General features: G+C 50.4%; 1 protein-coding gene across 1 annotated transcript; it reads right to left on the reverse strand.

The window, feature by feature from the left end:
• Positions 1–304: 304 nt before the first annotated feature.
• Positions 305–12,934, reverse strand: aftpha (aftiphilin a). The gene is given in 11 exon segments (XM_003456517.5): positions 305–1,453; positions 2,948–3,071; positions 3,583–3,666; positions 4,677–4,737; positions 5,043–5,165; positions 6,253–6,309; positions 6,502–6,631; positions 6,761–6,936; positions 9,481–10,019; positions 10,022–11,093; positions 12,760–12,934. Coding segments are annotated over 10 exon segments (2,472 nt in total). The 5' UTR covers positions 11,058–11,093; positions 12,760–12,934; the 3' UTR covers positions 305–1,311.
• Between the last annotated feature and the right edge of the window lie 1,694 nt (positions 12,935–14,628).

The following is a 14,628-nucleotide window of genomic DNA, read 5'->3' on the forward strand; positions in this document are numbered from 1 at the left end:
GCCCCTCTTCTGTGGAACCAGCTTCCAGTTTGGATTCAGGAGACAGACAGGGGATCATATAATTGTTGGGTTTTTCTCTGTATTATTGTCTTTACCTTACAACATTGAGCACCTTGAGGCGATTGTTGTTGTGATTTGACGTCTATAAATGAAACTGAATTGAGAAGTCGAATAAATCAGCTGCTTTTATGACTAAAACACTGTTTGTTGCTCTGACTCTGCCCCAAACCCTGAGCTGAACCCTAAAACAGCAACTTCACACCAAACAAACAAAGGAGGAGCACAAAGGAGGCGAGGCAGCAGCTTTTCTCTTAAATTAGTTTAATTTGCTGTGTACACTAAAAGTCAAATTTACACAGTGGTCTGAAAGAACCTGGGCATGCATGATAACCTCCCACAGGCTCTCCCACTGATTCAGTGTCCCATAGGAACTCCCCGTACATTTACAGTCCATAGTTTAACTGCACACAGTCTAAAGCCACAGTGAACTATGATTACATCCATTTCATCTTTACAATGTGCAAAATCCTCCAGGCTCGGCCGACAGTAGTATGAGCAACAGAAAACAGACCGATGGAAGCAGCCGTTGGTCCCTTCGTTCCCTTCCGATGCGAGCGGCCTTCAGCTCGCCGACGCTCGAAGCCGATCGTCCCATTTTTAAAAAGAAAGTAACAGCTGGAACATCTGATGACAGATGTGCCGGCGTGAAGAACAAAAACAGACGAGCGAGGGTGGACAGGATTATTTTGAAAAGCTTCACGGAGAAGGAAAAAACAAAAAAACAAAAAACAGATTAAAACTGAAGGACGAACGAAGACGAGGGGACGAAACACTCGGCGGGATTCTGCAGGCAGTGTGGTTTCAAGTCCATAAATAGATTCAGATTTTATATATACGTATATAAATGTATGAATTCACAGAAACTTCCACTTCAGTTTGATTCAGCTTCCTTCAAGCTCCGCCCCACACGTGTAAAATCAGCAGAAATCAAGGCGCCCATTTAAAAACAAAAAAAACAAAAACATTGAATCCCTGATTATTTACACACACGACAACAACAACACACACACACACACACACACACACCCCCGACACGGCCTGAACACACGAATCCCACTTCCTGTCAGCTTTACCGTGCGCTGCCCCTCCTCCACGCCGCGCCCCACCAAACAATCAGAAAAGCTTCACTTTATTCAGAGAAAGAACTGAAAATCAACAAAAAGCTAACTTAATTTAAAAAAAACAAGAGCTTAATAAAATGGGCGGGGCCAGCATAGTGAGCAGGTGATGTCTGGAGGCGTGGCCGGGGCTTCAGTCCGGTGTGGCGTGTGACCCGAGCGGCGTCAGAGTGGCGGGAAACATCAGCACCTTGGCCTGCATGAAGGACAGGTCGGGCAGCACCGCGATCACTTTGGCCGCCTCCTCGCTCAGATTCTCGTCTTTCCTCGGCTTCCTGCCAAACAGGAAGTGACCAGTTTTTTAAAAACATGAACATAACATTTGTAGTTTTACTCTCCTGATGACATCATCAGTGCGCCACTGCCCCAAACTGTTACAAACTGCACCCAGATCAGTTTGAGTGTGAATGACCTGCATGCCTGACACACACACACACACACACACACACACCTGTTTCACTCCAGGAAACCTCAGCAAGTGCATTCTGGGTAAACTTTCTATGTTTGATCGTCTTCTCCCTGTGATAATCATTTTCAGGCCTGAGCTGTCAGGTGGACGTCTGCTGCGGTGGAAAGTTATTCGTTAAATACACTGACTAGCTGACTCTGAGGGGGTCGGGTGGGAACGACTCTGTGTCCCCCAAAACGTAGGCTGCATCCTCCTGAGGCTGCATTTGTAGGCCGATTACGTCACACCCGGGTGACCAGGGCTGCTCCAAAAGCATCCTTCATTTCCCTGAATTTGAAGGATGGGTCGGGTGTGTCCTTCGTGGCCCACCATATCCCAGAATTCATAGCGCGGCCCAGCCAATTCCAGTTTCCAACAATGGCGGCCGCTACTAAGTTTTAATATTACTCTTATTAATCTTTCTGGGTCACAAAATAAACTTTTAACATATTTGGAGGCGAGAATGTAGCTGTGTAAACTTCAAATATCTGCTCGGTTTATCAGGATATCAGATATTTGCAAAAGTGCTCCGACGTTTTCGGAGACGTCTGTTACCCACCTGCTCGATAGCTGACCGGGAGGTCAAGGGTCACTAGAGCCGGTGAGAACTCCACGCACATCATTTTCAAACCCCCGCGGTCTTTGGCTACTCAGGTTAAACATGATATATAAGTCACTTAGATAACTTTAAAGTGTTATTGTTTGGCTTTTTCAGTGTTTTATTTGTTCCTGAGTAAATCGGTTTGGCTGAGATTAAATTTCTAGTTTTCACACAGCTGAATAAACGTCAAACAGAAAACCGATTAAACAGAAGTGTGAGACAGTCGAGAGTTTACCCCAGTGTCCTGCTATGTTTTAGATAGCAAGGAGCAGACGGCCGAGTTTATTAAACTCCACCGAGACAGCGGTGACGCAGAGCTGAAGGCTAGACCGTCCCATTTCACAGCCTCGCACTTCCGGCCTTCTTGGTCTTTGGAGGACGCGGCCCACGTAGACCACAAAGGCCGGGTCCTCAGGAGGACGCAGCCTAGGTTTTGGGACACAGCTACTGTCTGTAAAATTTAACGTCGGGATTTCGTGAATGAACCGATAACAGGAAGTGTTGCCATAACAACCTGGGGAACCCGATTCCTTCCTGGTAAATTTTACTTTGAATTGTTATTAAACTTATATTTAGCCACGGCCAATGATAGTTGAGCGTCAGCTGTGAGGTCATTCATGAGGACTGATGAGTCATTTACAGAGTTCCACCAGCAGCCGATCCTGATTTAACGCTTTCACAGGAAATGTGGGACAAACCAGCAGCGCTGTGACCTCTGACCTGGTGGAGGTGCTGGTCTTCTCCATGGTGGACATCAGGCGGGCGAAGGCGTCGGCCATGCGGCTCCCGGAGCTGCCGGAGTCCAGCTTGGTGGTGGTCAGTTCAAATAGCTCGGGGTCGACGCCTGAAATGCAGAAGAAAATTCAGGGAGGCGGAGCTTAAACTTCACCAACAATCCAACAGTGAGAAACTCGAAGGAGGCGAGCCTGGAGCTTCCTCCTCGGAGGTTCGCACCAGCACAAAAACGGTCGAGCTCGGTGTGATTGAACGAGAAACTGAAGGAGTGGAGCAGCTGTGAGGCGTGTCCGCCATAGCGATCCGTTCTGAGATCAGCATGTGTTTAACTGGCGAGCACCCGGTGGATACGCCTCACTTTCTGCTGCCTGCGGGACAGTCACATGACCTCATACCAAGCTTCCTGTGGCGACCGGCCCACACACCAGCATCAGTCAGGACATCATTCATTATTTTAAAAATCTGAGCTGGGAAACAGTCACGTGACTAAAATGACATTAAAATTAGCACCAGGATCAAACCTCAGGATGGTCATGTGACCCGGTCAGGAAGCACGAGAGTGCGGTGAGTGAGAGGAGCAGATGGAGGTTAATTCAAAGGAGGAGGAGGCTGGAGCTGACCTGGGATGGAGGGTGAGCTGCTGGAGCCTGAGTCCTCCACAGGACCAAAGAAGTCCAGGTTTAAGAGAGACGAGCCTCCGCTGGCTGCAGAGCCGGGCGAGCGAGGTTAACGAACACAGTCAGAGAGAGAGAGAGACATGCAGCAGAATCAGTGACCGCAGAGAAACCGGAGACGTTCGTTTCCACATGCAGCAGATTTCATTCACTTCTCACAGTGGGCACATGCTCAGTGCACCGCTTCACCAAAGCATGCTAATGCTAAGCCAGCCACAGGTGGGAGGAGCATTTAGGACCACGTTATCCAATCAGAGCACTTCGCTCCCACACTGCAGGCTTACTTGCTGTTCCTAGAGTATTTAAAATTAGAATGGGAGGCGGAGCCTTCATTTTTCATCTGAAACATCAGCATGAACACACCACCTGAAACCACAGCAGCTCCACCCTGCTGAGTTACTGATGCTTCAGTGACTGCAAACTGCTCTGAAACCTTACGAGGTGACCTGTGCATGTACCTACACGTCAGGTGTTCGGTCCGTTTGGACTCTCTGTACTTTATCAACAATAACAATGATGCTGAATAACAATCACAGCATGGAGGCGTCCGCAGACCCGTGGAGGGAGACGGCTGAAACGCTCAGAGTGGACCCCGGCACACCGACCCCGCAGAGCGATGACGCAGCACACACGGGACGACCACACGTTATGAACACATGACGCACCAGCGCGGCCCCGCAGTCGGCCTCTTAAGGAGGTCATCAGGCTTCAGCGAGCGTCACTGATGGCTGACGTAAGGAAACAGCAGCGAATGAACTTTCAAATTAAGAGCGAGGGGACGGTTCACCAACAAAGAGATGGCATCATCGGGCGCCCTTTGACATCTGTGACTGTGGGCCGCAGCGAATCAGAGTCATGAAGCAGGAAGTGACTTAAGGTCGTTTTACACACGGAGTGCCTCCTGGTGTGTGATTGGCTGTGAAGTACAAACTGAAGTGGCTAACAGGAAACACTACCATAAATAAAGGAAGATGAAGAAGAGAAGAGCTGTGAGTGGGAGAGGGAGGAGTCAGTGCAGCGGAGGAGGCGGGGTCACCTACCATCAAGCGGGTTGGTAAGGCCACTGCTGCTCCAGTCGAACTGGACGGGTGGGAGCGCCTCCTGCTGGAGGAGAGGGAGCAGGTCAGTCAGTCATGTACCAGGTGTGTGTGAGAATCATGTTTAAACACAAGGACACGCCCACACATGGAAATGGTGTCAGGGTTAATTCCACGTTACATATGTCACAGCTGTTGTTCGTCCTCGTGACGGCGAGGACTTCACCTGTAACCGCTTTGAGGAAACGACGTCAAAAAGTCAAAAACAAAGATTCTAACTGTGGCAGTCAGCGTTTCTCACTATCAGCCAATCACATCGCATTTGAATCCTGCCGGGAGGTCACCTATTGGCCCGCCTCCCCGTCTCACCTGGACCGAGTCTGCAGGACAGGAGCTTTTCTCAGGAACCAGCGGCGGCGCCTGGGCGATCGAGGCGATCATCTCTGCAGCAGAGACGGGCTTCACGGGCTCTTTGGTCGGCTCCAGCATCCCCTACACACACGCACACACACACGCGCACACACACACGCACACACACACACACACACACGCGCACACACACGCGCGCACACACACACACACACACGCACACACACACACGCACACACGCACACACACACACACACACACGCGCGCACACACACACACGCGCGCACACACACACACACACACACACACGCGCACACACACACACACACGCACACACACACACGCGCACACACACACGCGCACACACACACGCGCACACACACACGCGCGCACACACACGCGCGCACACGCACACACACGCGCACACACACGCGCGCACACACACGCGCGCACACACACACGCGCACACACACACGCGCACACACACACGCGCACACACACACGCGCACACACACGCGCACACACACAGGCTGTATGAGTGTGCAGCAGCTCTCACTCACTGTGGCAAATTAAAAGAAGTGACGATCCTGAAACGACGACACTTTCTGTTTTGCTACAAACTCCTGTTTGGGTCTCGAGTTTATAAATTAAGTTTGGACGTTTCTCCAGAAAACCTCAAATGACAAACACATTTAAACATCCTGCAGCGCTGCCTGTCAGCCTCCTCGCAGATGCATGTATGGTACAAATGTGAAAGTCTGTGTTGTTTCATTTATTGCATTCACGAGATTTTCAGAAAACCTGACCTCTGACTTTGAGGTCGAGGTATCAACTTCATCCCGCGTCACATCTCAAGTTACCAAACGCAGGTGTCCACGTACCTGTCAGCGTTTTACAGCTAGAAATGAGAATAACTGATGTTTCTGCCATCATGAAACTGTCTGTATCACCACTGTTCCTGTTCTCAAGTTCCCAAAACTTAAAGATCTTCATCTTGTCCTGAAATCAAGCAGGAAGCAGTTTTCTGTCCCCCTCCCTCCCCTGCTTATGTCAGCTGATCAACAGCTGATCCTTCACAGTCACTGTGGAGCTGAGCGCTTATCTTTATTTACCTGTGGCTTTAATTCAGCTGTTGGTAACATCTTAAACGTGCTGCATGAGTAAACTTGACTTTATATTGCTGTAAATAAAGTCTGTTGGATGCACTCACCAGGCCGGCGGCGTACATGGGCACGATGACCGGCTGCTTCTTCTGTCCTGTGAACAGCTGAAACATGAAAATCAGACCAATTAGGATTCAGGAACCTCGAGCGCGGCTGCCGCCTCAGCAGGAACGCCTTTGATCATACCAACAAATGACCAGGAACCAACGGGCCATCTTTTATCTACAGTCTATGTTGAAGAGTATCTGGGCGGGGCTAGGAGACGACGCAGGCAGAGGGGAGCAGCGTGTACTCACGATGTTTCTGGTGTCGATGCCGAGGCAGCAGAGAAGTGCTTTGTTGCAGTGGGAGCCGCCCCACTGGTATCTGAGGCCGAACGCCTCGTGGATGTCCTGAAGCTGCGTCCACACGCCACCGTGCACCGACCTGCAGCAGCCAATCAGACGCAGCGGAGTCAAAGACAGGGTTCAAGAGTGGGAGCAGCTCTTAATGGAGCGTGTATGGAAACACCTACGGGTCACTCATAACCAGGAGGTTCGCTGAGGAGACCCTCACCTGTTGCAAGTCGATTTCTTCGACTTCCCCTCCTCCTTCTCCTCAGCTCCGGGGTGTCTGTCCTCAGGAGGCTCGAGGACGACCTTCAGGGACACCACCTGGTCCTCCAGCAGTTGGGCGGCGCTCTGAGGGAAGCTCACCTGGAACAGCTTCTCCAGACGGCTGAACAGTGACGCCTGCGGAGAGACGGCAGTGTCAGACTCAGCTTCACAGTCTGGACCTGACTACAGTTAAAGGGGCGCTCCACCCTCAGGTGAAGGTGATGGTGCAGAGGGTCCAAAGGGCAGAGTTGCAGGTTCCTATCTGCTTTACCGTCATGCTGTACGAGCCCACAGTGAGACTGGTCTTATTCACACTGTCATTCCAGTTTGTAGGTTTTATTGGTTTTATTGTTATTATGCCATGGCTGCTGTGGATTTAAGCCCCTCAGAAATGAACAATAAACAGCTGTCTGTGCTGATAAACTGACAGCGTGAATGACTTCCCTGCACATTTCTCTCTGCTCTCAGTCTGTGTTGTGTTTACTGACTTTACATGTTTCTAATATTAAACTTTTATCACTTTGCTGCTGTTTCACTGACAGAGGGTTCGATAAACTCTGGGCCGACTTATCGAGTCGCTGTCACGTGGAGATGGGAATCTCCAGTCTTCCAGTTCCTTGGAATCAGCTGATTTCAGTTTGTGTGCCGGAGGAGGAAAATAGGGGCGGTCTGTGGCGTGGACGTGGAGACTACTTTGATTTTTATTGGACTAAAGGACGAGATAATGATGAAACAACCGCAGTATGCTGCTAACACAACTTGAGCTCTTTGCGAGCACCTGCACAGACAGCATGCTAACGCTAAGCTAATCAGACAGCATGCTAACGCTAAGCTAGCCAAGAGCCCAGAGTGATGTTAAAGCTGAGTGTATGCAGACTCCAGCCCAGCAGCCAGAGCCTGAACTTCAACAGGTCAGAGACTGATGAGCAGTTTACCTGTTCATGTTTCTACAGTAGAATCACCATGACGACCGCTTTAAAGTGTCTTTGTGCTGGTTTCCATCTTTGCTTTGTGTTCAAACCTAAACACTAAGAGAACGATCACTGTGTCATTAGGATAGAGGAGCGTGTTGGTGTGTGGGGCTGTGACCTCCAACATGCACAAACATGTGACTCACAGCAGAAAGTCTTTGATACGCTGCCGAGTCTCAAACAGGAGCCAACGAGGAATCAATCAGTGATATTGATAATGGAATCAGAACTGCCATATTCCTATCACTTCCTGTCCTTACTGGCACATGATTCAAGATGTAGGAGTAAAAACTTCCCACCTGACCCAAACCTGCCATCCTTCATCATCATCATCATCATCAGTCCGAGCTCACCTGTCCACATCCACAGGAGCAGGTGAGTGAGCATGCTCAGAGATTAGAAACAGCTCTACCTTCATCCTGAGGAACCTAATGACAGCAGGGAGCTGAAGCCTCACCTGCTCCTCTTAAGGAGAACTTAACTCACAAAGTTTCAGCTGTAAACTATTTTTTAAATTTGACAGATATTCCAGATCCTGGATGAAGACCTCCTAGATACGGTGTACAAAGTACGTGGCGGAGGCGGTTTGTGGGCTCCTCCTACTGTGTTGTTCGCCAGCCACAGCAGAAAGAGCTGAAGTAAATAACACACATAAATAATCAGGCCCCATCTTATCTTAATGACCTTGTAGTACCATATCACCCTATTAGAGCACTTCGCTCTCACACTGCAGGCCTACTTGTTGTTCCTAGAGTATTTAAAAGTAGAATGGGAGGCAGAGCCTTCAGTTTTCAGGCCCCTCTTCTGTGGAACCAGCTTCCAGTTTGGATTCAGGAGACAGACACTATCTCTACTTTCAAGATTAGGCTTCAAACTTTCCTTTTTGCTAAAGCATATAGTTAGGGCTGGACCAGGTGACCCTGAATCCTCCCTTAGTTATGCTGCAATAGACGTAGGCTGCTGGGGATTCCCATGATGCATTGAGTTTTTCCTTTCCACTCACCTTTCTCACTCACTATGTGTTAATAGACCTCTCTGCATCGAATCATATCTGTTATTAGTCTCTGTCTCTCTTCCACAGCATGTCTTTATCCTGTTTTCCTTCTCTCACCCCAACCGGTCGCAGCAGATGGCCCCGCCCCTCCCTGAGCCTGGTTCTGCCGGAGGTTTCTTCCTGTTAAAAGGGAGTTTTTCCTTCCCACTGTCGCCAAAGTGCTTGCTCATAGGGGGTCATATGATTGTTGGCTTTTTCTCTGTATCTACTGTACAATATAAAGCTCCTTGAGGCGACTGCTGTTGTGATTTGGCGCTATATAAATAAAATTGAACTGAATTGAAGTGACATGGAGCGCCGCGGGTCGGCAGCCTGTCTGAGCGTTTCATGCTCCATGTTTTTATATGTGGGTTTGTTTATCTCGGTGAACTCTGAGACCAGAATCCTGTGTGGACGACACATCTGTGCAGTGGAAGTGTGTGTGAGTCAGCTGGGTGTGAGCAGAGGAAGTGGAACAGATTTAAAGCTTTCACATTAACTTCCTGTTTGGGTTGTGGACAGCACATCATTATTATGACCTTTATGACAGGAGACGTGTAATCCTGCTCTAACTGGATCAGTGATGTCACCGGTTTCTATAGTATCTCTGCATTTTAAACATGGGAAACATCACAATCATGTCCCAGTCCTCCCAGTGTGCCCAGTGTCCCTTACCGGCTGTCTGTCAGTGCTGCTGGGCTCTTCGGCAACCGCAGGCGCTTTACTCTCATGCCACTCCTCCTCCTGCTCCTCCTCCTCCACTCCTCTGCTATCTGCAGAAAGCGAAACGCTCGTCTCAGCGCTGAACGCCGCCCACGCCGCCCCCTCTTCCTCCTCCTCCTCCTGCTGCTGCTCCCCGAAGGCGCTCCACCCGGCGTTGCTCTCGCCACCACCGGCCGAGCTGAAATTCCCAAAACTGTCGCTCACGGGGAAGTCGGCAAACTTTCCTCCCTCCTCCCCCTCGTTTCCACCCAAGTGAAATTTGGGGGAGTTGAAGTCGCCAAAGTCGTCTTCTTCCGCTGCGTTGTCCTTGGCGGTTGCAGCTTCCTGTGCCAGCGCAGAACTCTGTGATCCGGCTGGATCGTGCTGAACCTCCAACTGATCGAAGTCTGCAAAGCCTTGAGCCCCAAAAGAGCCGGCGTCTCCGAAGTCCCCGAAGTCTTCGTCGCCGTCTTCGGCCATCTGGCTGTCGTCAGCGGGTGTGGCGGATTCCCCTGGAGCGGTGGCGAGGGCACCGAGCCCGTGGTGCTCATGTCGCCGTACTCCTCCAGAGCATCGGTGGACAGCGGACGGCCAAACGATGTCTCCGTCTCAGTTTCGGTCTCCGTCTCGTTCCCGGAGCTCTTCTCATCCGACTGTGCTGCCTCGCCGTCTGTGGTGGCGTCGGGCAGGAGCGGCTTTTCACCGCAGCCGTCTTTGGAACCGTCACTGTCAGCTAGATCCGCCCTATTCACGATGAGCGGTTTGTCAGTGCAAACGACCTCTGAGGCGCTGCGGTCCACCGCCAAGGCCACATCCCTTTGTCGAGAGTCAGCATCCATGTGAGCGCGCCGGTCCGGCGTCTCAGCGAGGACGCAGGGGGACTCTGAGCCGAACCTGTCGTTTTCAGTTCTCTTTGTGTCCCTGACATTGTCCTCTGAAGTCGGTCCCTGCTCTACGTTATGGCTGACGCCCAGCGGACAGTGCGAGCTCGCCGTCTGGTCGAGGCGTCCGTCAGCATCGGAAAAAGCAGCAAAGTCTGCAAAGTCGTCCTCCGGGCTGCCGGCGCTCCCCGTGTCCTCGGGGGACGTTCCTTTTATGTGATCGTGGACAGAATTCTGGGAGGAAGGACTTCCCTGAACATCAAACCCGTTTGTGAGCACCTCGCCGCTGCCGCCATTACAATCCGCTGTGTCGCTTGCAGTCAAGTCCACAGAGCTGGCGAGAACCTTTTTCATCTCAGTCCTTTCTGAGGCACTCGCCGGCACGACACCATTCGCCTTTGAGAGCTCATCGCTGGGTTTGCGGGCGCCGTTCGTGGAGCTATGGCTGAAGCCCACCACCCCTCTGCTGTTGATCAGCTCCGGCGGCGAGGTGGCGGTCAGAGCCTGCGTCTGGTTAAAAGTGGTTGGAGTGTCAAACTCTGAGAAGCTGATGCTGTTCGGGATGCCAGAGAAGGTGCCGAAATCTCCGAACTCATCGTCCTCTTCCTCGGCACCATCCTCCATGGGTGGCGGAGAGGAGGAGTACATGCGGATCACGTCTGGCTCCATGACGTTGCGGTGATCGAAGAATCCTCCGGGCTATACCTGAAAGAGCGAGAGAACGCCATGAGCAGCGAATCACAGGACAAACATTCAAAAATAAGTAGAAAACAGGAGCACGCTTCATCCACATGGCGAGGAGCCGAGCACGCCTCTCAGCAACACCAGTGACCTCCAACGAGAGGCTCGAGTCACAGTTCATCGAGTACAACGAGCCCTGAGAGCGCAGATGGCGTCAAAGCAACAGCGAAGAACGCGAAGAGCCCCGAGGACAAACACAGCGTCACAAACACATCGACAGAAACGAGGAAATGAAACCCCGCCCTCCTGCTCTGATGTCACTGCTGCGTGAACATGAGAGCGTGTTGTTTGAATGAACATGAAAGAAGTCGACGGTGGACACAAACACCTCTCATAACACGGAATTCAGCTTTGAGCTTTAACCAAGAATCGGACTCATCACTAATAATCTTATTTATTTATGTGATTAATAAAAATGATTATGACAGAAACTATATGATTTTATTCTGCTGACATGACAGTTCTGATCTCACACACACACACAGCTTTTACATAATAAAATTTTTGTCCCTAAATAAAAACAAATGTCATTTTTAAAATAACCCGTCTCCTGTCTTACTTGTGATCTCAGCTGTGCGCTCTCTCTCTCTCGCCCTGTGACCCTGTGATCACCGTCTGTGACCTCTGACACCTGGTGGGGTGGGGGCCTGATGTCATCATTTCTTTTCATTAACTGTATTTGTGTGTTTGAATCACGTTTCCAGTTCCTGATCCAAAGGGAGCACAGACCTCAGCTCTTTAAAATTTCACTGAGTTTGTACTGAAACAACAAGCCAGGTGAGGAAACACCTGAGTTTCTGATGAAGGTACCTTTCTGCAGCTCCGCAGGGGAAGTCCCTCTCGGGTTACCTGCTGGGCTGGACGGCCTGTGTTTGTGCTGTGACCAGCGGTGGGCGGAGCCTACCTGTGTTTGGTAGAGCTGAGCTGGACTTCAGGTATGCAGTCCTGATAGACCAGTCAGCCGAGCGCGAGCCGTTCAACCTCTCAGACCCCACAAACGGTGACGTGTTAACGTCAGCGCAGGTAAACATGTTTACGGTGGGTTTACCTGCGGACTCAGCGGGTCACCTTCAACAGGCGCTCAGCCTCCTGACAGTCGTTCGAGTCCCAAACTTCATCTGACACTGTTAGCCCCCCCAGCAGTCTCACCTGTCTGACGTCAGTGCTTAAAGTGCAGCTAACAAGCTAACGTAGCAGGCTCAGTAAACTCCCAGGTAGCTTAGCAGACTAACCGACGGAGGACAGAGTTTGTCCCGAGCAGAACCGACCTATCTGAGCCCAGCCCGAGCCCGACAGGGAAGCTAGCAGTACACCTCGGTGGCTAATAGCAGCCCGAGCTCGGCTGGACTAGCTCGGTCAGCCTGTGTGGAAAGCTGAAGCCAGCTCGATTACTATGTGGGTACTTTACTGAGCGGCTCTGCTGGCACACAACGGCGGTACACAGATAAACACAGGCCGGGGACCCTTCAGAAACGAGTCGGTTTGACGTTAGCTGCCCATGCTAACTGCGCAGCTAGCTTCACCAACGACAACAAACAGCTGAGCTAGCATTAGCTTAGCCTAGCTTAGCTTAGCTCGGCGTTTCGTGTAACAACAACTGTCTCATCCCGATGGAAAGAACGGGGCTCACCGTCAAAGGCCGACCGCTGGCGTCCATGGCTCGGTTCCACACGGGCTGTCCTCGGGTCGTCGGAGCGGGGCGGCTGACTGTGAAGCCCGGGCTGAAGGTGGAGTCCGCCGGCTGCTGCTGCTGCTGCCCTGCCTCACGATCACCCAGCATGCACCGCTGCGGTCTGCTGCTCCACAAACTTCCAGGTGGAACAGGTGGATGGAAATAACTGAGTACTCATACTCATCTACACCAGTTGGCCGCTTGTACTCGAGTATTCCTGAACCACGCCTCTCTCCCACCACTTTTTAAAATCAAAACTTTATTTCTTTAAATGGAAACCGCTGTTACGAACTCCGCTAAGCAGATCCAAATATGAAAAAGTCTAGGCTGCCTTAGAGCTGTGGCAGAGCTAACAGCAAGAGAGAGAGAGACGGCCAGGTGCACTCGCATTCACACCTAAAGCCAGTTTAGAGTCACCTGTTAACCCGACCCCACTGACTGTTTGGACTGTGGGAGAGAACCCACACAGGAAGCACCTGCAGAACAACAAAATGTTGTGTGAATGCACCTTTCTAGTCCCTCCTCAGTGATTTAAAGCACACGTGTGCCTAATTATTCGAGACGGAAAAAGATCCTCAACCATTAAATTCAAGCTGGTGTGGGCCCCGGGGTCTGGCCTGAAATAAACTCGACACGAGGATAAAAGGAGGCTGAAGTGTTCGTATACTCACCCCAGCTCCACACTGGCGTCTCCCACACTGCTCTTAAGCTGCTTCTGCTCAGCTGTGCTGAGAATCATTACAGCGATGTCTGGAACAGAACAGATTCTTCTGGATTTCAAATCTTCTCTGTTTTCAGTGATATAACTTTAGTAACAAGCACCCCATTCTTCTCTCTCTCTCTCTCTCTCTCTCTCCCTCTCTCTCTCTTTTGCCATATTTTCCAGGTAACCTATATTTGACAACACCCTTATAAAACTAAATTCTGTTCTTGGTGTGCCACCCCAATATTTTTAGTGGCCCCCATGTGGCCACCCTTATGAAAACATTCTGGAGGCGCCCCTGGCTGTTCTGTTTGCTCTGACGTTCAGGGTTCATGTTTGGACTGAACCTGCTCTGCAGAGCCACACCTGACAGCTGACAGGTATCTGGGAGATACCGTGTCACTGCACATCTGTGCAAACCTGAAAACTCCAAAAAGCCCACTGTCTCTCTCAGTGTTTGGCTGTCAGAGTATCAGGATGCAGTGTAAATAAAACAGAATGCAAAGACCTGGGGCCCGTTCTTCGTACCTCGCTAAGTAAGTTAGCCTGATTTGATTGTTGACGATTTCGCGTGATCTTGGATCGTTCGGTTCTCCGAAGCTCATCCGGGACTTGCTGTCATAGCAACAGATCCGTAAGCGTAAACCTGCTCGGGAGCAGGTTTACTTTATGTAAACAGGATTAGATCGCGGCCACTCAGGTATGTCCGCTTCATTTATACGAAAGCAAGAGCGATATTTCGCCACTGTTTTTCCATAAATAAATATTATCAATGTAACTAAAGATAATGCAGCATTTGATTCTTTTATTGATTTCATACAGATACATACAGGTCATTTCCGAAAAAAAGGGAAATGTACTATTAATCATTCTATGTCATGTATTTGATTATTTCAGATGTAATTCATATTTTAGAGTAGTAATAGTAAATTACTTCGTGTAATCAAGATGAGAGACCACGGCTATAAAAGCGAAGGTGGATTTGGGAAGTCTGTCGCAGCCATGTCCTGTCCGTTTGTACGCGAGCAAGGAAGGTGCAAGATTGATAAGGAGAGTTTACAGAATTTAGCGTATATTGCGGGATAGACAGGATCCTTTAGCTCAGCGCGACGGTGTGCTCATAA

This window comes from Oreochromis niloticus, linkage group LG6 (assembly GCF_001858045.2).
Source record: "Oreochromis niloticus isolate F11D_XX linkage group LG6, O_niloticus_UMD_NMBU, whole genome shotgun sequence".
Classification (NCBI taxonomy): domain Eukaryota; kingdom Metazoa; phylum Chordata; class Actinopteri; order Cichliformes; family Cichlidae; genus Oreochromis; species Oreochromis niloticus.